At 39.8% G+C, this 21,432-nt stretch overlaps 1 protein-coding gene across 1 annotated transcript; it reads right to left on the bottom strand.

Moving 5' to 3' along the window:
- Positions 1 to 1,378: 1,378 nt before the first annotated feature.
- On the bottom strand, positions 1,379 to 20,772 carry NAIP (NLR family apoptosis inhibitory protein). Its single transcript, XM_053475425.1, is given in 16 exon segments — positions 1,379 to 1,819; positions 2,451 to 2,618; positions 3,169 to 3,255; positions 3,897 to 4,058; positions 4,871 to 5,038; positions 6,030 to 6,870; positions 6,873 to 8,125; positions 9,904 to 9,943; positions 11,872 to 11,953; positions 12,363 to 12,462; positions 13,427 to 13,546; positions 14,421 to 14,472; positions 14,587 to 14,668; positions 15,172 to 15,271; positions 16,351 to 16,931; positions 20,700 to 20,772. Coding segments are annotated over 15 exon segments (4,194 nt in total). The 5' UTR covers positions 16,925 to 16,931; positions 20,700 to 20,772; the 3' UTR covers positions 1,379 to 1,454.
- Between the last annotated feature and the right edge of the window lie 660 nt (positions 20,773 to 21,432).

Raw genomic sequence — 21,432 nt, 5'->3', positions numbered from 1 at the left:
CCTTAAGACAACGCTATGCTTCCAACTTTGTGGGAAGAGTTTGGGGAAGGCCATTTTCTATTCCAGCATGATTGCTCCCCAGTGTACAAAGCGAGGTCCATGCAGACATGGTTGGATGAGTTTGGTGTGGAAGAACTTGACTGACCCTCACACAGCCCTGACCTCAATCCACAAAGAAAATCTTTAGGATGAACTGGAACAGAGATTGCAACTCAGGCCTTCTAGTCCAACATCGGTGCCGGACCTTGCAAATGCTCTACTGGATGAATGGGCAAAAAGTCCCACAGAAACACTCCAAAATCTTGAGAACAGGTCAGAATAGTGGTGCTTGTTATAGCCAAAAAGGAAAACCAACTGCTCATGGTTTTGTAATGAGATGTCCAACAAACCCATGGTAAGATGTCCAAATACTTCTGATCACTCTGTATTGTAGTAGTTGAACATTTTAATAAAGATACATTTCAACAAAAATTAGATTTTACAATCCAGTAAACCATGACTTTTTGTCATATTTTTGGTATGCATATAATAACAAATATAATTACTTTTTTTAAACTGATACTTGGTAAGTCTAGCCCTACATATAAGCAGTTTTTATGCAATGATGATTAATGTCAAGTTTATTTTTGGTACCTGAACCAGATTGATTGTTAATTTGTCCGTGGACTTTTGGACTCCCAGCTTTATAAACTACTAGTGACATCTGAACATGATGGGAAGTGTAGTCCAATATGAGTCATGCAGACAGGTAGATTTACTACTAAAGTACATTACAAGGTGAAATCTACATTATAATTACATCTGGATTCCCCAAAGGTAGTAATCCGTTTATCCAAACAACCTTAAGACAGCTATTCTGGGTTTCATATCCCTTAGAATTACCTCTTCAGGGGAAGTCCACTGTACTTCTTGTGTAAGACCATCTGCATGGTACCTCTAAAGCCTTTATCAATTAAATCCCATGCAACAATGCAAAATACCTCAGGGACCATTCTTATTAACATCTTATCCTTAAGACTTGCTGCATTAAGTACTATATGAACTCTCATTGTCGTATTATTGAAATGTTGCTAATGTTAAAATTTTGTTATTAATAGGATGAACCGTGTCACAGAAATATAAATCAGTTTTCCTTTATCTTTTTTAGCTCTTTGCACTATGGTAACCAGATGTAACTGCATGAATAAAATCAGTCTGTCCTGATGGTCCAGCACAAGATGTTGGCAACTATTTTTGTTACTTATATAATGGCATTAAAATGTCATACGATGTTCCTATTGGATTATGACAACTAAACTATTATTCTCAACTAAATAACTGAATCTCCTACATATGAATTATCATATATACAGCATTATACAGTTCACGCCAAGCAGTGTCATGGACATTATCTTTATTTTATTGTGAACTGTGTCTTGCTTGGCACAGCATATGTGGTCTGTAACTCATGTTTTCTATTCCTTGACAACAGGACGGAATGGTAGGATCCACTGCCACATTAACATAAAGCTCTTGGCCTGTGGGTGCTTTTGTTTCATTGCATCAAACATGTCAAGGTCTTTTTCATCCAGAAGCCATCCATGCATGATTAGTTTGTTCAGATTGTGAAGCCTGGAAACACACTGAACTAAAGCAATGAAGGTTGTGGGGTCTGTTTTAAACTGATGAGTATATATTCGAATAATGGAAAGCTCATTTAGATTTGGCATGTTGTCTAATTTTAGGAAGAAGTCTCTCCATCCAGATTGCGTAATGCCATGGTTAACAGAGAGGTTTAGGTTCCGAAGATTTCTTAAATTGCCTTCTTTTGCTTCTTTAGCTGAAAAGGAAATATTAATTATTCATTAATAATGTTAACTAATGAACATTAAAACATGCTATTTGCAATATTATTGTGAAATTTTTAGAATTTTCCTAGCCAAGAGCAAAACTCTGCAATTGGTAACAATTCCCAAAACAGTAAGACACTGTCATTGTGGACCTCTCATTCTATATGAATGGGCTGTGAGCCACGTTCTGTAACAATAATATTTAACTAGCATTAAGATAAAAAACAACTAAACCCAGCAAAGGGATGAAAAAGACTATCTAAGCAAAAGCATGCTAAATATATTTCTGTTCAGAGAGACATCATCTCTTGTTGTCTAATATAAATTGTAGATTACCACAGAATATAAAGGTTCATTCATTCTATTAGAAGTAGAACAATTGGAGCATTGCTGTGAAAAGTTCAGTGGAATGTAAATTATTGCCATGTAGACTGTGACTGTATTGTAACTAGGTAAAGAGAGTTAGAATCTTTGTGATGAGCAGAAGTATTGGAACTGCTATAATTATTTGTGGTAACTGATGCATTGTTTGTCCAGCTGGTTACACATGTCCTAGAGTTGGGTGTAGGAGTCTAAATCAGCATTGTACACTCACTACACACAGTCAGAGGACCATCTTACCCAACTCCAATAGGCTGCTGTCATCTAAAACATCATTTGTGAGAAAAAGATCTCTGAGGTTCCTTAAGTGTTGAAATTGCTTTATAATGGATGGTGCAACTTCCCTAACTGCTGGCCCACTGGGTAGCTTCAGTTCCTCCAGGTGCACAAGAGATGGTAGTGTGTGGACTAGACACAAATAATTAGAAAGTGATAAAACAAAGATAAATAGCCATGATCTTTAAAATATGGAAAACAATCCCTTAACGACTGTAGAAGCTGTCTATTTAAGAATAGAGCATTTCAAGTTCTTGACATGATTATAATTATATATATATATATATATATATATATATATATATATATATATATATATATAAATAAATTATACAGTATATATCTCAGCACAGCCTCCATAGACTTCATTGAAGTGGGGTGTGCAATTTTAAAATACGTCAGACGGGATATGACCTCATATCCCAAAGCCTCTTTTTCTTAAAGGCTGGGAGCACCAGAGACGTAGACCATAGATGTGGGCAGTATTGGGGGTGTAGCTTTGGGGCGTAGAGTGCCCAGCACATTCACAAATTCATCTACAGAAAGAAAAATGTGTTCCATTATTGGTGTCAACCATTAGCTCATATACAATTAAATGTGCACATAAACCAAAAAGTCTTGGGGGGCCATTGATTTAAGCTCGGAAGCCATTCAGAAAAGACAACAGCTGAAAAACTCATACCCAGCGCCTCTAATGGTTCAACATCCACACAATGGCTCCCTTCAATTTCCAAAACTTTAAGATTTGTAAGTGACGGCATGGCAGAGGCTGAAAAAAAAATAATGTAATCATTTTAAGTTTAATGCAATGTATACCATTCCAAGACTTTGCTTTAAATTTAGAATTATACATTTTGTCATCTAAAACAAAGCAAAAATAACTGTTACCAGCAAGTATATAAAAAAAAAGTTTTTTTCTTTAAAAAAAGCACCAAAAAAACATGCTGCCACTCTGTCCCCCCCCGAGATATGCTGCCACTCTGTCCCCCCCGAGATATGCTGCCACTGTCCCCCCCGAGATATGCTGCCACTCTGTCCTCCCCCCCGAGATATGCTGCCACTCTGTCCCCCCCCCCGAGATTTTTTTTTTAAAGACTTAAAGTGGGGGAAAAAAGTGCGGCCTATATTCGGGCCAATACGGTATTTCTAATCCAGTTCCACGATTCTCTGGACTATTGGACAGCTGGTTGTGAAAGTTTCCATATCATGTGTTAATGAGTCTGAGAGAGAGCTGTCATTAGGTACAGCATGTCATGAACTTGTAGCCCAAATGAGTAATCGTACCTTACAAGAAGGCTTGGGGTTAAATGGATTGCCAAGTTAAGAGTGTTTGTTTCTCTGGATGGGACAGATGTAATACAGGGTATGTTTGTGACAATATAAAATAATGAGACAGTATGAGCATCTTACCCAAATGCACAATTTCTTTGTTCGTTATAAATAATCCGCAAAGGCTGAGTTCTTGAATTTTCCCATTTTGACACACTGCAGCCATTACTTTACCAAATTCAGGGCACCAGTCACAGCTCAGACGAAAAGATGTCAGGTTACGCGAGTTTTCAATTAATTTTACTGAAAGATAGACACACACAATAAGCAATACCTTTCTTTAATTACCATGTCTGCGACAAGGTTTGTGAAGGCAATTGGTGCCTATGGGGTATTTACTGAAGTATCTATCACAAAAAGCTGGTACCTGGCAGTTGATATTTTACTGTGTGCCATGCACCGAGAGCTGTAACAACAATGACAGCAGACATGGAAGGTCCTAGAAGCTTTAAAAGGTGGGTTAGGACACTGCGATTAGCCAGGAGGCATTATCTGAGACAATTTAATGATCAAACCATCAAATAATTAACCAGATGTTATTATCTTTTGTTTTTATAGCACCAATATATTCCTTAGCGCTGTAGAATGGGGGTGCAAAACATAACACATTTAGACAACGTTTATGGTGTGAAGGTTACTTCTGTACAGAATACAAAAAACTAAGAAAAAAATCTGTTAAAATCAGCATTTATTCAAAACGCTATGTAGAAAGTGGTGGAAAATTGGATGTATAATCCCACAACTAAATTAAGTTAACTAAATTAACTAAATACCACAATTCTGTCTCTCCATTAGAATCACAGGTCAGCATTCCAATTAAACTGCTCAGTGTGAACAGAACTTGATTCTCAATAATTACTTCCAAATATCCCTTTACCAGACTTAAGAGAAACCCTAACCAAAATAAATAAAATATCAATTGTTTAAACAAAAGCATCCTGACACGCATAGTTCAGCTTCATCAGGGGTATAATGAAAACTTTACTTCTGTACAGAATTCTAGTTTAGTAAATGAAATAGATTCAGCATCTGCTATGAAATAAAGATGCACTTGCCTAGTCGGGATGAATGGTTACTCAGATTCATATTATTGAAAACTATTCTTTCAATATTTTGCAGGTTTTCATCTGGAAAAAGGGACATCACTTCACAATCAGGAGACGAGATGTTCAGAATCAGTTCCTTCAACTTCACAAATCTAAGCAGATGTAAAATGATATGTTCTAGGCAAAAAAAAAGTAGATTAGCGAGAATATATTTTATGGAGCATATGTAACCCTTTTTGTAACACAAGACGACTCCAGCCACCACAAAACAGGCAATAAATATAAATAAATATAGATAAAGATGTCCACCTTCAGTCCCATAGGTAGAAATAGGATATAAGTAAGGTCATGTCATGGCCAAAAGAGGAGAAGAAGGCTAATAGAAAAGGAATCCGCCACCCTCATTTCTGAATATACCTCATAATTCAAAAGCAATGTGCTGGACAAATGGCCGGGGGCACTGGGAGTGCACTTATGGTTAGGCACGCTACTGTTATTGGTGCTACCGGATAAAAGTGATTAGGTATTTATTACACAAAAATGGGTGTCTATTGGCTAATTTTTTGAACCCCTTTCTCTTTACGAACCCTAATCACAACACACTGTACTCAACATTACTTACCAGGGCTAGACTTACCAGGGCTAGACTAAAGCCAGCAGCCCTAAATTTATACCTGCTAAAATTTTTAGGTCCTGTTCCACAAAATTCGGGTCTGTCCCGGCATAAAAATACTGATTATGCACAATACATTAAACTGTCTACTCAGCATTGCGTTTAAGCACACAGCCCATACGCTGATAAATGAGATCCGGAACCCCGGGACAAAAGGGGTGGGGCCTAAAGTGGGTGGAGTCATGCAGCACTACATACCTCAACCTACTTTAGGCTCTGCACAATTTATGTCCTGGGAGACCTGGCGCTAAGGTTGGCAAGTATGCAAATGGCATACATGCATCTACCACCTGGACGCGCATGACTGCACATTACATTTTTTATACTCTCACGGTGAGCACACACATACCACAGAGGCCAATCTGCCTGCTGGAGAGGCAGGCTTTATCCCAGTGTGCCAGATGGCCATCCTGGACCTGTTTTTTTGTACAGTTTATTCACAAATACATTATATTTTATACTAATTGTAGTAATAAAATTATGCTTCATTATTACCTGGTGGATGTGTGTTTGTTATTTCAAGACTCTGCAGTGAAGACATCTGTGTTATCAATTCTTGCTCGTCTGTGCTTAATTCTACCTTTTGTATACTGCACTTTAGAAAACAAGTCTTGTACTGCTTGATGCAAAAGCTCATCCACCCAACAAATCCAGGGCAGTCTTTCAAAATCAGTTCAATATGATTAGAAAGAGGCAGAAACACCATTAGATTTCTAATGATCTTCTCCCAATCTGCCATGTGGTCAATGACTTCAACTTTTAGAACTGAAATTTTATAAGGCCTCAATTCAAAACCAAAACCGAACTTTGAAATGTCTACATGTTTTCTACCATAATAGTTCTCGGTACCACTTGTACAGCGCCACTCCTGAAATGCATTAGAATAATCTTGGTCAACCACTGGAGCACCCCAGTGAGATGCAAACGTCTCAGAATTTATGAAATCCATTTTTAAAGCATGCTCATTTCTAGATACAGATAACGTCAAGCTGTTTATCAAGGAGAATGCTTCTGGATGTTCTTTCAAAAATCTGCACAAATTCATATTAGGAGATTGCAAATCTACAACAAGATCTTTTCCACTAATGAACTTCAAGATAATAGGGGTGCATTCAGGCAATGACCCGGATTCTTGTGACACTTCAATAGCAAAATCTAATAACATGTGGATCAGAAATGAGTGGTGGAAGCCACGTCTATTGCTACTTAAAAGACTGAGCATTTCGCCTTTGCTCGCAAGGTCTGGGTGATGCTGTAAGTAAAGTTTTGAATCAGCTGGACAGTCATATGCATCGCCGTTGTTCAGCATGTCAAACAGGTAAGAAATGATCAGTGAATTGTTGTTTTGGAAGAATGCATGCAGGAATACTTCAAGAAATAATGATAACATGTGGCGGCACTTATGAAGGTATTTATTTTCTGCAGGTATTGCTTTCCATGTTCTACCTGAACTTCATCAGCAGATTCCAGGAGCTCGCTGATCCTTTTCCCTGCAAGGAACTCCTGAAAGGATGGGTGGAAGAATCTGTATATTGGATGAAGTCTCTGGGAGGTAAACTTGCTTAAAAGTCCATATTTTAGAGCACAGTCACTATCGACACCTGCTGTCTGAACATCAGATTCTGTGAACTCAAACTTAGACTGGAAGAGGCCCATGAGGGCAAGTTCTCCACACAATGAGACAGCAGCTTCTAGTTTTTTAGTTTCTTTGTGATATTTTAACTTGGTATGAGTCAGAAATGCTTTAGAAATTGTGGCATCGCCAGATATTTTCACATTTGGATTTTCCACCCAGAAAATACAAAGTGCAATTGCAAATAAAGGAGACTTTAATGCAGCCTGAAATGTACTGGAAGATATCAGTTCCACTAAAAAGACCTTAAGAAATTCCATATCATGGGAAAAGAGTTGTCTATAAATATATATCGAGCTGTACAAGGGGAATTCTTGGATGCTCAGTACCATCCTTGCATACTTCCGAAGTCTTCTGCCATTACCAGTGCGCACAGTGACTGCCAGACTTACTCTGTTTATATGGTTATTTTGCAGAAGTTCCTCTAAAGCTTCAGAAAGTCCAGAGTCCATTATCCCATAGTCATCAACCAGGAAAAGGACCTTGTTTCCTAAATGATTTATAATTTCCCCTACAGTATACTCCATGAGAGATGTTGTAGACCCAAATAATTGTTTGCAGATGGCATTGCTTAATGTCTGTCCTTTTTCAATGGAGGAAGCAGAAATATAAAAGACGAGGGCAAACCTGCTTAGTATGGGGCAGGACCCTGAGGCCCAAAGAATGGCTATCTTCCGAAGAAGAGCTGTTTTCCCACTGCCAGCTTCACCTTCGATCATGGTGATGTCACTCAAGTGGGAAAGAATATCAGGCAGTGTGAGCTGCTCAACGGGCTGATTTTTGGTGTCCTTTAGAACAACAGATATATCGGCAAAGATGGATTTGAGATCTATGGAAAGGTGAGAGGAGTCAGGAAAGGGCAATAATTTACTGAAACTTGAATTATTATACAGTTCCACAAGCTGTAGTCTCAGGTTTGTTGCCTCTTGAAGAGAAGATTTATAGAAAATTGTTTTACCTGCAAAAAAAAACAAAACAGAATTTTAGTACTGAAAAACAATATGTTGCTACTCTGCGTGGGTTTTCAGAATCTTCACGTGAGCAGAAGTGTATATATCTGTTCAGGGGACGTTACCACTCAAATATCAATGTTTTTAGCAAGAGTACAGTGGGTGAGTGCAGCTATTGGGCTAGAAATTATATTTAATATTTTACCAAAAATGCTCAATAACCCTTTTATCCAATGGAACTCCTATTTGTAAACGTTCCTTTGCTCTACATTCCCTCTCTCTATGTAGTGGTGCAGCAGTTAGTTTTCAGGGGTTGTGGTTAAAGTGCAGGGTTACATATATTTTCTGCTGTTCTTCTATGCATTATTGTGACTTTTAAGGCTGTAGAACAATGCAATATACTTTATACTAGACTTGGGTGCCAGCTAGGTCTTCGTTTTCGTCTTCGTGGGGGGAAAAATCTTCCATGAATATTCGCCCGTTCCTGTGTTCGGTTCGGGCAAATGTTCGTGTACATTCTCAGTGTTCGTTTTTTTTTCCTTCGTTTTTTTTTAGCCTTTTTTGTAGAAGGAGTTAATACGGGGTTAACCTGGCACGCACTACACAGCAGCTTTGGCACCAGGATTTTAAATGTCTGTGTGAGCAACTCTATTGGTCGCCTGCAGGGGCATCCTCTGCCATCAACCAATGAAGTACACCTTTAACTTCTGACGCGGAACTTGGTCCATGGTCTCCCCAGGCCAAGTTGCGCCGTCAGGAGTTAAAGGACCGTGCGAGTGAGCCTATTGGCTGCCTGCAGGGGCCTCCTATGGCATCAACCAATTGAGTCGTTTGCACAGCCCTTTAACTCCTGACAGGGAACTTGGCCTGTCTCGTCTTTAAAGTTTAGCTCCTGAAGGCAAACCTACGGATTTCTGCTCCCGCTATCTACGCAGCATCGCAGGGGTTAACAGGAGCGGAAATCCGTAAGTTCGTCGTCAGGAGTTAAAGGGCCATGCGAGTGAGTCTATTGGTCGTCTGCAGGGGCCTCCTCTGGCATCAACCAATTGGTGTGCATATTAACTATTTAATTAATATTTATTAGTACTATTATCTTTTGTTTATATAGAACCAACAATTTTCGTAGCGCTTAATACAATACATATATTCAAGGGGTACGACAAAACTAGAATTGACAGACTAAGACAAACCGAAACATTAGGTGGAGAGAGCCCTGTTTTTTAGTTTACAATCTAGATTCAACAGGGCTGGTAGTAATCACGCCTGTGTGTCTAGTGAAATTTGACCCAATTATCAATTACATTTGGTTAATTGGCTGATTTAGTGACTAAGGGGGCAATTACTTTTTCACATGGGATCAGGTATGGTTGTATAGCTTTTTCCTACTATACATGAGATCATCATTTAAAAGCTGCATTTTGTATTTACTCAGATTATCTTTGATGGAAATAAGTTTGATGATCTTAAATATTTAAGTGCAACAGAAACACAGAAAATCAGGAAAGAGGAAAATACTTTTTCACAGATCTGAATGTTAATCCAGTAGTTTTGTGCTTCCTTTTAGTGGACTAGAGTTCATAGATTAAGAGTCACATAAGCCTTCAGCACATGTGACATTTTTAAGCTTATGTGTCTCTACAACAAAAGGTTTCATAAACGATATCTTCCTTCAGGATCAAGTAGTATCCATGTTAATGAGTGGATAAGAATATACCCAAGATTATTATAAATGATTAAAATGTAGGTCACGATACACTTAAGTGTAAAAAAAGAATGAGCTACTTACCATGTTTCGTATCGTTAACATTTGTTTCTGAAACTCCAAACTGGTAGAAAAAAATAGGAAAGGATATTTTATGCAATTGTTACAATCATACCGTATTTGCCCAAATATAGGCTGCACTCCCCCCCCACTTTAAGTCTTTAAAGTAGGGGTGCGGCCTATAATCGGGGTTTAGCACAGGGATGCACAATTCATATTGGCCGACGCCCGGGACCTGCAGTTCCAGGCACCAGGCAGGTGTTTATTTTTTCTTTTTCATTTAGCCCTGCTGTGAGCAAGCAGCAGGGTTAGAATCCAGATCCCCCACAGCGCTGCAGGGGACCCGGATCCTCCTCTTGAGCAGTTGGTGGACGTCTGTACACAACCCCCGATGCTGCTGGCACTTCCGCCGGGGCTTATATGAAGGAGCGCCAGCATTACATGACCTTCCAGTGCTCCACCATAGATGCTCCAGTGGACGTACCGGCCAGCAGCAGCGGAGGTTGTCTGCACACATAGCAGCCAGTGAACATTTGTGCGATGCACGCAGACAACTTCTGCTGCTGGCACTTCCGCGGGGGCTTCTATGACGGAGCACCGGACCCTGCTGCCAAGACATTTTTTTATTGAAATAATTGAACCATATGCAAGCACTTCCCTGGGCCCCCGCTCCACGCTCCCTAGCATGCAATCACTCCCTCCGCTTCCGCAGCAAAAAATAGGTATAGATCAAATAAACACATAAAACAGCACTTGCATGTATAGATCAACTGAATAAGACATACAAACCTTATATTTGCAGGTATACATAAATAATGTATGAAAACATAGCATAGCAGAAATGGAGATATGGATCAACAGAATAACACACAAACCCAGCTTTGCAGGTATAGATCAATTGGAATTCACATAAAAACTCAGCAGGTATAGAAACACCCTAAATTGCAGGCATAAATCACAGGTTGCACACCCCAAAGCCAGCATCCACACTGCCCACATAGGACCTGACCAGCACCCAAATTACACACATAGGACTTGCCATATTTGTCCCCAAACAGCCCAGCATTAGTCAACTTTGTCCCCAAACAGCTCGTCCTATGCCATCTTTGTCCCATAAACACCCTCCTTGTGCCTTCGTTGCCTTTCTACAAAACAATTACACATAGATAATACATAAAAATACTTTTACAGTCACTCACTAATTCACACTTTCATTCACATAATTAATTCACACAATCATTTATTCTCTCACTCATTCACACAAATCATTTACACATATTCATTAATGTATTCTTACAAATTCATCCACACATTAATTCATACTCTCACTCATTTAGACAATTAACCCGCACATTAATTCATACATTTTCACACTCATTCTCACTCTTTATTTATTTCAATACTCTTACTACCCCCTTCCCCACTATCTACCCCCTCTCCCTCCCTTCTCACTATCTACCCCCCTCTCCCTCCCTTCTCACTATCTACCCCCCCTCTCCCTCCCTTCTCTACTATCTACTATCTGCGGTGGGAGCGCGAGGACTCTCTCTCACTGCTCTGCTGCGGTGCGCACTGCTTCACTGGTCATATTCCGGTGATCAGCATGAAATGCTGGCACCATGACCAAGCTAGAGGTCTTGTGGAGGAGAGTGAGGGGTGCCGAGCGGTTGCTGAAAACTTCATGAGCGACCCCTCTGCGCCCCTCTCCTCCGAAGGTGTTTCAATTCCAGGACAATGCATTGTCCCAGATTGAGGCTGCCCGGGACCCGGGACTTAAAGTCCCATTGTGGTCACCCTAAGAGGGGCATATCTATAAGTAAGGTGCATTATGAATTAAGGGGGGACCTTAAAATGGCTATTGGTTTTCTGTTTGTATATAACATATGCTGACTAACTGTATTATAGATACCAAAAATGTTAAGATATGTGTATTCCTGTTCATTTGATAAAATACTGTTATACAATTCCTGCAACATTCATTTGGTATTTTACCTGAAGTTGCATGCTCATTTTCTGGCTTTTGCTTTTCATGCCTGTGTGTTTCACAAGCATCAGTTTCTGTAAAAACCCACATCTGCATGAGGGAAAAATCAGTTAAAATTAAAAACATTGACATTTGTATACAATAAGAAAGGGAAAAAAATGAAGGCAATGTACATTTTTGGCATCTTCCTCATTCGCCCATTGGAGAATGAGTGGGCCCTTTTAGCATGTGGTACATGTGTATGTGGAACAGCTTTAATTATATATACTATGAGAAAAGGCAGTTGACCGCTGGATATTATTTATTATTGATAAAGCTGGATGTGCCACACACAGCCTGTCAGCCTCCATAAGATGAACTTTTAAACAAAATGGCTTCAAAAACAATTACCCTGATTGACCAACAAAAATCACAACCCACATGTAGTTTTAAAAAATTGATTTAGTTATGCTAAAAAATATGCATCTCATATTTGAGGCCAAGTTAACAGTTCACCTACCCCGAGCTGTACTTCAGGTGTTCTTTATGGGGATCATCCCCTGGTTCAAATAATTGTAAGCAGATACCACAAGTAAAGCACTTAACAGTATCAGACAGTCCTGGAATGAGAAAGTAGCTGTTGCTGAACACACACATATATATATATATATATATATATATATATATATATACTCTAGGACATAATCATTGGCACCCTTTTACTCAATACTTTGTACTACCTCCCTTTGCCAAGATAACAGCTCTGAGTCTTCTCCTATAATGCCTGAAGGTTGGAGAATATATGGCAAGGGATCTGAGACCATTCTCTCCAGATCCTTCAAATTTCGAGGTTGACACTGGTGGACTCTGCTCTTCAGTTTAACCTACAGGTTTTCTATGGGGTTCAAGTCAGAGGACTGGGGTGGCCATGGTAGGACCTTGATTTTATGGTCAGTAAATCATTTTTGTATTGATTTTGATGTGTGTTTAGATCATTGTCCTACTGGAAGTTCCAACCACGGCCAATTTTAATGGCTGAGTTTGTTTTTGGAGTAGAGGCTTTTCTCTTGAAACCCTTCCAAAAAACGTGGTGGAGACTGAGGTGATGTCTGATTATAGTTTTGGAGACTTTCTGACCCCATGACGGAACTAACTTCTGCAATTCTCCAGCTTTGATCCTTGGAGAATTGCAGAAGTTAGTTGGATTTTCAATGCTTTTGCTATTTTCTTGTAACCACTTCCCAATTTGTAAAGCTCAACAACCTTTTTCCCGCACATCACAGCTATATTCCTTGGTCTTACCTATTGTGATGAATGGCTAAGGAAATTTGGCCTATGTGTTACCTAATATTTATAAGTCATGGTGGAACAATTTCCTCTTCCTATTTACATAACCTTCTTTGCTCATTTTTAGCAAGGGTGTCCATATTAGTGGCACTGTACTTAATTCCTTTTTTAACCCCTTAAGGACAATGGGCAGTCCCTAAACCCATTGAAAACAATGCATTTTGAGTCCATACATGTACGGGCTTTGTCAGTAAGGGGTTAATCAGAGATCATCCATAAATGTAAATATGTTTTCACCTGTGTAGTAAAATCCAGCTTTTGCTAGATCCGCAGGTTCTACGTGGGCATTCTCTGGCCATCTCTTAAATGAATCGAGGCGAACTGCTTCGTTCTCAAAAATGTTGGTGTTTGCCAACCCTTCAAAAGAAGTAATACATAATACATGCATAATTGCAGCCAGAATGGAATCTCTCTCCAAAAGGTACTAACAGTTTTTTTACATTGCTAACAAATTATCACGAAATAGCACTAAGTGTGCTGTGGATGAATGCTGGTAGTAGCGCATGTATGGTAAGTGAAATGCATAAAAGGGACGATCTCATACATTGGAGTTCTCAGCAATTACACTGAGAAGCAGGGACGAGGCACAGATTTCTATCTATGATCTTGTTCATTAACAACTCGTGATCATAAGTATTATGTTCTTTTGTTTATCTATAATTATCCATTTTCATCCATTGTACTTAAGATAGGCCCATTAAATCGTTTTGTTTATGGCCCCTAAAAACCTGGAACCATTTGATTGTAAGATATATAGTGATGGCACCTAATGCAATTTTTTCCTTTCAATGAATCTATATCATTGCAGAGTCCTATAGACAACCCTATAATTGGTGCTTGCTACAGATCAAAAATCAATGAAGAATGCTTTCAAGTTAAGCAATAGGTGGGACCTGGGCAAAACGTGCTGATTGATGGTACATGGTCAAAAAATATTTGGACTCGGAGTGTGAGTGAAAACAGGTAAAGCAACTGTGAAGTTATCACCATCTGCCCAGTGGATATTAGGAAATAGATTTTTTTTAAAAAAATCTTAATTGATATTATGGGGAGACTAACAACTTTATTTCTTGCAGAATGCAAATATGTTGCATGCTATATTGAATTAAAATGTCATATAATATACTCAAGTGGTTATACAGGGTTCTGTTGGAAAGCTGCAAAACAAAAACTGTAAAAAAAAAAATCAAACCAAGGATGAGAATTTACTACATTTCATGTTAATACTTACTTGCTTCTGAAGGGAAAATCCTATCACCAAGAACTTCAGTGAAATGCGTTCCCTGAAAGGTAAATGTCTCAATATACATTCAAATTATACAATTATTTGAGCACTAATCAACTATGCCCTTAATGAAATTGATTGACTGTATTGTGTCTGAAAAAAATCAATTTACCGTAAATCCAGAAAATCCATTGTAATATTTAGCGTACAGTCTGATTTCTTCTGGCGTTTTCTTACTTCTTAAATATTTGCACCTTAAAAATAGTATGGTAAGACATGTGAGGAATAGTTCCTAAGCAGTGTAAAATGCCTGCGAACTGATGAAAATGGAGGAATAGCCTATTGAATTAACACAAACCCATGAATATTAATGTGCTAACACACATTCACACTAACATACACTAATATATACATACTCATAACACTCTCTTATACACGCATGCTAACACAAACCAGTGCTAACATACACTTATACATACAAAGTAATTACAACACAAACACATTAACACTCACCCTTTCACACAAATCATCACTGTTATCCACTGTTTTGTGGAGTAAAAAATAACTGTATCTATAAAAGGCAGTACGCTGGCATATTATCATCATTTTGTATGATTTGCTATTGGTTCATTGCATAAAGCGACCTCCTTACTGGCCACTTTTTAACATCAGAAAGCATCTAACAAACACACAAAAGCCCATCTACTTGAAACAGAATATTATGACGTAGGTTAAAATAAAACACAGTAGCTCTTACTCTGGAAACCACTTTGCATGTTCTCTCCAGGGATCATCATTTTCTTCCCAATTTCCCAAACATCCCAAACAGGAGAAGCACTGCACTGTGTCTTTTTTTCCTGAAGGAGGCACAAAAATACAGTTCAAACCCTTTTCTTTATATAACAGCAAGTTCAGCATATTGAATACACATAAAAAGCAGAATGTCAGCTGCTAAAAATAGGTTTTCCATTATGTTTTCAACAAAAATGTTTATGTTTAATCCACTAGATGTTTGATAACAACCAAATAATTTCTGCTTCCTGTCTAGATAACGTAAGACAATGAAAATAATGTTTCAAACATGTTGCCCACTGACCCTCACAGTGTTGTAATGGCGAATAAAGATTGGCTTTATGCTTCAAAAGAACCCAATGGCTGGTACATTTCCCACTGGGCCCATGTAACCTGGCAACCGGATCCAACATAAATTGGTCCACCACTGAAGGTTCCAGCTGGTCTGTAGCTCCCATCCTCGACCCACATTAGTAGAGACAAATGATCCTAGATTATGGCTCTCACAGATTTCATAGCAGCAGAATAATGGTGTAGGACTCAGGCTGGCATCAAGTCTGCTTCTGGAAGCTGAAGTAGGCTCAGAGGGAGTCACTCACCTTGCAGCACCAGGGCTACTGCCCCTCTTGCCCCATGGGTGAGGTTCTTGAATTTCAAAAATGAATCTGACACTGCTGCCATCCTCAGCTACCTGGTTAAAATGCATGTCTGGTGCTTTTTAGCTGTTAAAGTTTAGCTTGTCATGTTAAAATCTGGAGTGTGAGTGCACAAGGGAAAAGGAAGATAAATAGTTATTTTTGGTGACTTTATCCATGGCTGGCAAATTCTTTGGGACAATGCCTACAACCAATTATGTAGTTGCAGTGTATCCAGCTTTTAAATGCAGTTGTTACTTTTATCATTACAATAAATAGGAAGAATGATCTTTTGGATCAACAGCAACAAATAAACAGATATAGGAAAGGCTGAACTTGATGGATGCATGTCTTTTTTCAGCCTATCTAACTATGTAACTATGTAACTATGTATATCATAAAACATAAATCTGAATTACTACATATAATCACATCAATTAATCTGGCCTTTGCTTGGAATTATAAAGTGACCTACGGAGCTTCAGCTAATGAAAACATTGTATCCTCACCTGTAAAGAAGAATCCTGCTTTGGCGAGTATATCTGATGGGATCTTGGCATAGAAAGGCCAACCAACAAAGGATGTTAACCTAATTTCCTCTTCTATAAACTCTCCCAATTTTTCCTGATTGTGCTCTGGCAGCTGAACACGCATGTCATACTTTGAGATGTTACCAACATCTTTGCCTCTGATAAAGGCACATGTAGGATTGTGTTTAATATGATCTTCATATGGAGGAGTACTCAGACTTGCTGTGCAGAAAACAAGCCCGCAGCAAAAGCACTGGACACTGAGCTCTACTCCTGTAAAAAAAAAACCAGCAGCAGCCATCAACTTCGGGCACCAAGAAGAAAGTTTCTTAAATGTGTAGAAAGACTTCAACCTCCTGACTTCGTTTCTCATTTCAAAATTGTACTTGTTCCCCAATTGCTGGCGTATGGCGGCATGTTTTTCATTTTGTTCTGCAGCACATTGATGAAAGTCAATATTTAAAAATGACATTTTTTTTTCCATCTCAACCGGGTCAAACTCCTTGATGCTCATGACATCCACTTCCTCATCATTAGGCATCCCAGAAGCCATTCCCGAGCTAAAAGATCATGACAAAAAATCTGAACTTACAAATGCAACCAAGCAGTATTCAAGTTACACAGAATGCACAACTTTCAGGGTTTATTTATTACAAGAAAATGGTCCAGGTGATTCCAATCTGAACCAACTCATCAACACATCATGATCCTGGTTAAAAAAGATACTGCATGTTTATTGCTATGAGTTCTAATTCTATTTCTGTATATAGTAAAAGTCTACATGAAGTCAAATTATAATAGAAATGCATAAACTGATACTTTTATCAAAATTCTAATTATGTATACTTCACTATGTTGTTAAAAAAATTGTGTTTAAACGAAGTTGTATTGTCTTCTCCAATTGTTTTGAAAGTGTTTACAGAGTAAAATAACTGTACCATTTATGCTTTAACACAAATGAGGGCTGATTGTCTCCTTTAAATTAAATTTTTCCACCTTAAAAATGTATAGAGGCATTCATCATGCATTTGCATCTCCCCTTTTTTTTGTCTTGCAGGAGATCAGCCGAGCACATCTCCTGGTTGCCAGTGCGCTGAAGCAAATGCCGGATATGCCCATCCGCACACTATGTGAGCATAAAAACTTGTGTGTGGCTTAGGATATCCAGATGCCGACCACACTTACGCCTTTGGCCAGCAGCTGGCTTTAAATAGCAAGGGCCGCTCCGTCATCGCCAGTCCATCCCTGCCTGGGAACCTCACAGGAGAGGCAACCCGGAGCACTCCCACTTCTGGAGGAGTGGCTTCGTAATGTGATATATATATATATCTGTAAAAAGTCATGTAAAACTGGAGAAAATTGGGGGGGGGGGGTTGTGTGTTAATGAGACTGTAGGCTTTATGGGGCAGGGACCTTCTTTTCTAAAACATATTCATACCTATTTATTGTGACCACATTGGCCATGTTTCCCAGGACACATAAATGTTTTAGATATTGCTGACCAGCAATGTATAGACTTATGGAAAGGAACCAATTAGTCAGTTATACTTCCCCCATACTGTACTTACTACATGACTGCACCTTATCTTAATCATGTAAAATTGGTGACATATAAGCAGGCACTGATTGACTTTTGCTACCGAAACTAAAATTATTTCTGCTTTGTTTTTATTGTTATTATATATACCACCATCATATTCTACAGCGCTGTATATTGGTAAAACAGGACATGTACACAGTACAGGCATGGCCAAAAATATTGAGAATGACTCAAGTATTGGTCTTCATAAAGTTTGCTGCTTCAGCGTTTTTAGATTATTTTTGTCAGATGTTACTATGGTATACTGAAGTATAATTACAAGCATTTCATAAGTGTCAAAGGCCTTTATTGACAATTATGCAAAGAATCAATGTTCTTTTTCAAGATCTCTGCAATCCACCCTGACATGCTGTCAATTAACTTCTGGGCCACATCATGAGTGATGGCAGCCCATTCTTGCATAATCAATGCTTGGTGTTTGTCAGAATTTGTGGGTTTTTGCCCACCCGCCTCTTAAGGATTGACCACAAGTTCTCAATGGGATTAAGGTTTGGGGTTTTTCCTGGCCATGGACCCGAAGTTTTGTTCCCTGAGCTACTTAGTTATCACTTTTGCCTTATAGCATGGTGCTCCATCATGCTGGAAACTACATTGTTCCTCACCAAACTGTCACGGGAACGGCCCGTACCCCGACTGAGTACACCCGCCAGACGTTGCTTCCTTCTGCCCATAGTCACCGGACATACAAGACTTGGATCATCAGGTTGAAATATTGCAGACGACAGCAGGAAATACAGCCTCTCAGGAACCTCGGTGGCACTGTAGTATAAGGAAGCATAGCAATACAGAGCTCTACGGCTGAGCGAGTGAGCCCACCTCCATCCTGAGAATGGTCTCAGGATGCTTTACTGTTGGCATTACGCAGGACTGATGGTAGTGCTCACCTTGTCTTCTCCGGATAAGCTTTTTTCCGGATGCCCCAGACCAGAGCCATAGCTAGCTCCTTTTGCGCACAAGGCAAGAATGAAAGATTGTGCCCCCCAGCTATTTTTTTTCCATAGGTTATTTTATTGACATTGCACTTACACACTGGCTTTACACTCACCTGCCCATAAACACACATATGCACTGCCCTTACACGCTTCATTTACACACACCTGCCCATAAACACACATATACACATACACGCTTCCGTCACACACACCTGCCAATTAATACGCATATACGTGTACACTGCCCTTACACACACTTGCCCATATACACATACACTGCCTTTACACACACCTGCCCATAAACACATATACACATACATTTCCCTTACACACTGCCTTTACACACAAATGTCCATTAACATGCTGTCAGGGCACTCGGTGCTGGATCAGGTAGGAGTCTCAATGCAGGGACAGGTTCAGAACATGGCTGTAGGCAGGCTGATGAGTCCAGTTCAGGGCTGTGCTCTACTTTAGCTTTAGATTTTCTTTTGGGCGCCATCTTTTGGTGTTCAGAGAGAGCAGGATAAAAACAGGCAGGAAACTGGAAACCCACTGTCAGGGCAGACGGCTAGGAAGTCCTGAGGCAGGGCAGTCAGCTAGGAAGCCCTCAGGTAGGGCAGACGGCTAGGAAGCCCTCAGGCAGGGCAGAGGGCTAGGAAGCAGCCGGACAGGTAGGTACGTCTGGGACACGCCGGGGTCTGGTACCCAAATCGAGATCATTGTAGTAGCCAAGAGTCATACACGGAAAACAGATCAGATGCAGAAAAGCAGTAGATCAGTATACAGTATTTGGTGCTCCCTCAAGACTACGCTAGTGATTAGGGAGTACGGAAGCCGAGGTCTGAATTGCAATCTCAATTGCAATTGCAATCTCCCCAACCAGCCCTGCTCATCGGACACCTCCTACCCAGACCAGCACTGATGGTGCTGGGTGCGCACTGCCCACAGTGGCGCCTGATGAGCAGGGCTGGCACAATCGTGCAGCTGCCTCGGCACTCCTCTGAAGACCGGCCCAGGGGAGGCGGCCTCTCTTCTGGCCCCTACCCCTATAGATACGCTACTGTTTTGTAAAGGGCTTCGTGTTGCTGGCAGCAATTTGATTCACCACGGGGTTGGCCCCTAGAACGCTGGGCCCAGTGTGCCCAATGCGTTTGGATGGCAACCTTAATGTTGAGCTGGTTAGAGAGATCCGTGATCTCCCCAACCAGTCCAGGAGTCCAGTCCAAAACGAGTACCGTACTTGCCGGCGTATAACACGCACCGGCGTATAACACGCACCCTCCCCAGGACCGGAAGTGAGGGAGACGTCGCTGCAAATCGTGCAGCTCTAGGATTTATCGGCGTATAACACGCAGGTAGGGTTTCAGCTTCGTATTTAGGTTTAAAAAGTGCGTGTTATACGTCGATAAATACGGTACTTTTAAGAGGTATGGTATATTATTGTGCTGTGAGTGGTCAGCACAATAATATAATACGTTAGTGTCAGAAAGTGTATAAGCACGATTACTTCACTAAGTATCTAAGTCCCTGGAAGCCTGACCCTCGGCACCGTTGATTTTAAATACTTATGCTTCCTGTGCCTGGTAACTTCTACCATAGTGGCCTAGAGTCCCTAGCACTTGGGGACTCTATCGCCACTATACTTTTGCAGACTGTTAAACATACAGAAAGCACTGAAACAACAAACAATATGACTGCAAGGATACAGCCGGTGCCTGCGGATGTAGAATTCCTCATTTTACAGTGAGGATCATGTACAAGGCATACATTTCAGAAATAAAAGTCACAAATCTTACCTTTCCCTTTGTGCACAGCAAAATAAGGAAGAGAATAAAAGTCAGTCTGCACACAAACACAGCACTGAGCATACTATTGCACAACAAACTTGTGACTGATCTTAGATCAATAGATACAGGAAGTAATATTAGCACTGTCGTTATTAACCCTTCATGGTATTTCATACACAGGACAGGAACTACTGTTAAAATAAATTTATTACGGAATTCCCTGCATTGTTTTTTTATTACACATGGCCAAAGGGCTTTCAGACACACTAGATTTATAGTTTTTATTGTTTAGATTATTTAAGGTTGCTGTGCAGCAAACCGTTTCTTTAATGTTATATTTCTACTGAGATGTGTGTCAGGTGTTGTACAGCTAAGTATTCTACATAATGGCAGCCTGATGAATGTTCCTTTTGGGGTGCAGGTATAAAACCCCTGCTGGCATCCAATGATTAGTGATGTACATCACAAGTTCCTTTCCAATATAACCCCCAATAAAATTAAAAAACTGACTAATTTTGATTTGCTACCATCATGCTCAGACAGAATACTGATGATAGTGGTAAAGTAATCCACAAAAGGCTGCTGTGCTTGTGTATTTTCTACACAAGCACAGCTCTCTTGTCCTTCCTCACTGCATTGCAGGTATAGTCCAACAGAATAATATACAAATCCAGCATTGCAGGTATAGATCAACTGGGGATCACATGTAAACTCACCAATGAAGGTATAGATCAAATAAATA

This window comes from Spea bombifrons, chromosome 1 (assembly GCF_027358695.1).
Source record: "Spea bombifrons isolate aSpeBom1 chromosome 1, aSpeBom1.2.pri, whole genome shotgun sequence".
Taxonomy (NCBI): Eukaryota; Metazoa; Chordata; class Amphibia; order Anura; family Pelobatidae; genus Spea; species Spea bombifrons.
The sequence above is the reverse complement of the archived record's forward strand: the minus strand, read 5'-3'. Positions and strand labels throughout refer to the sequence as shown.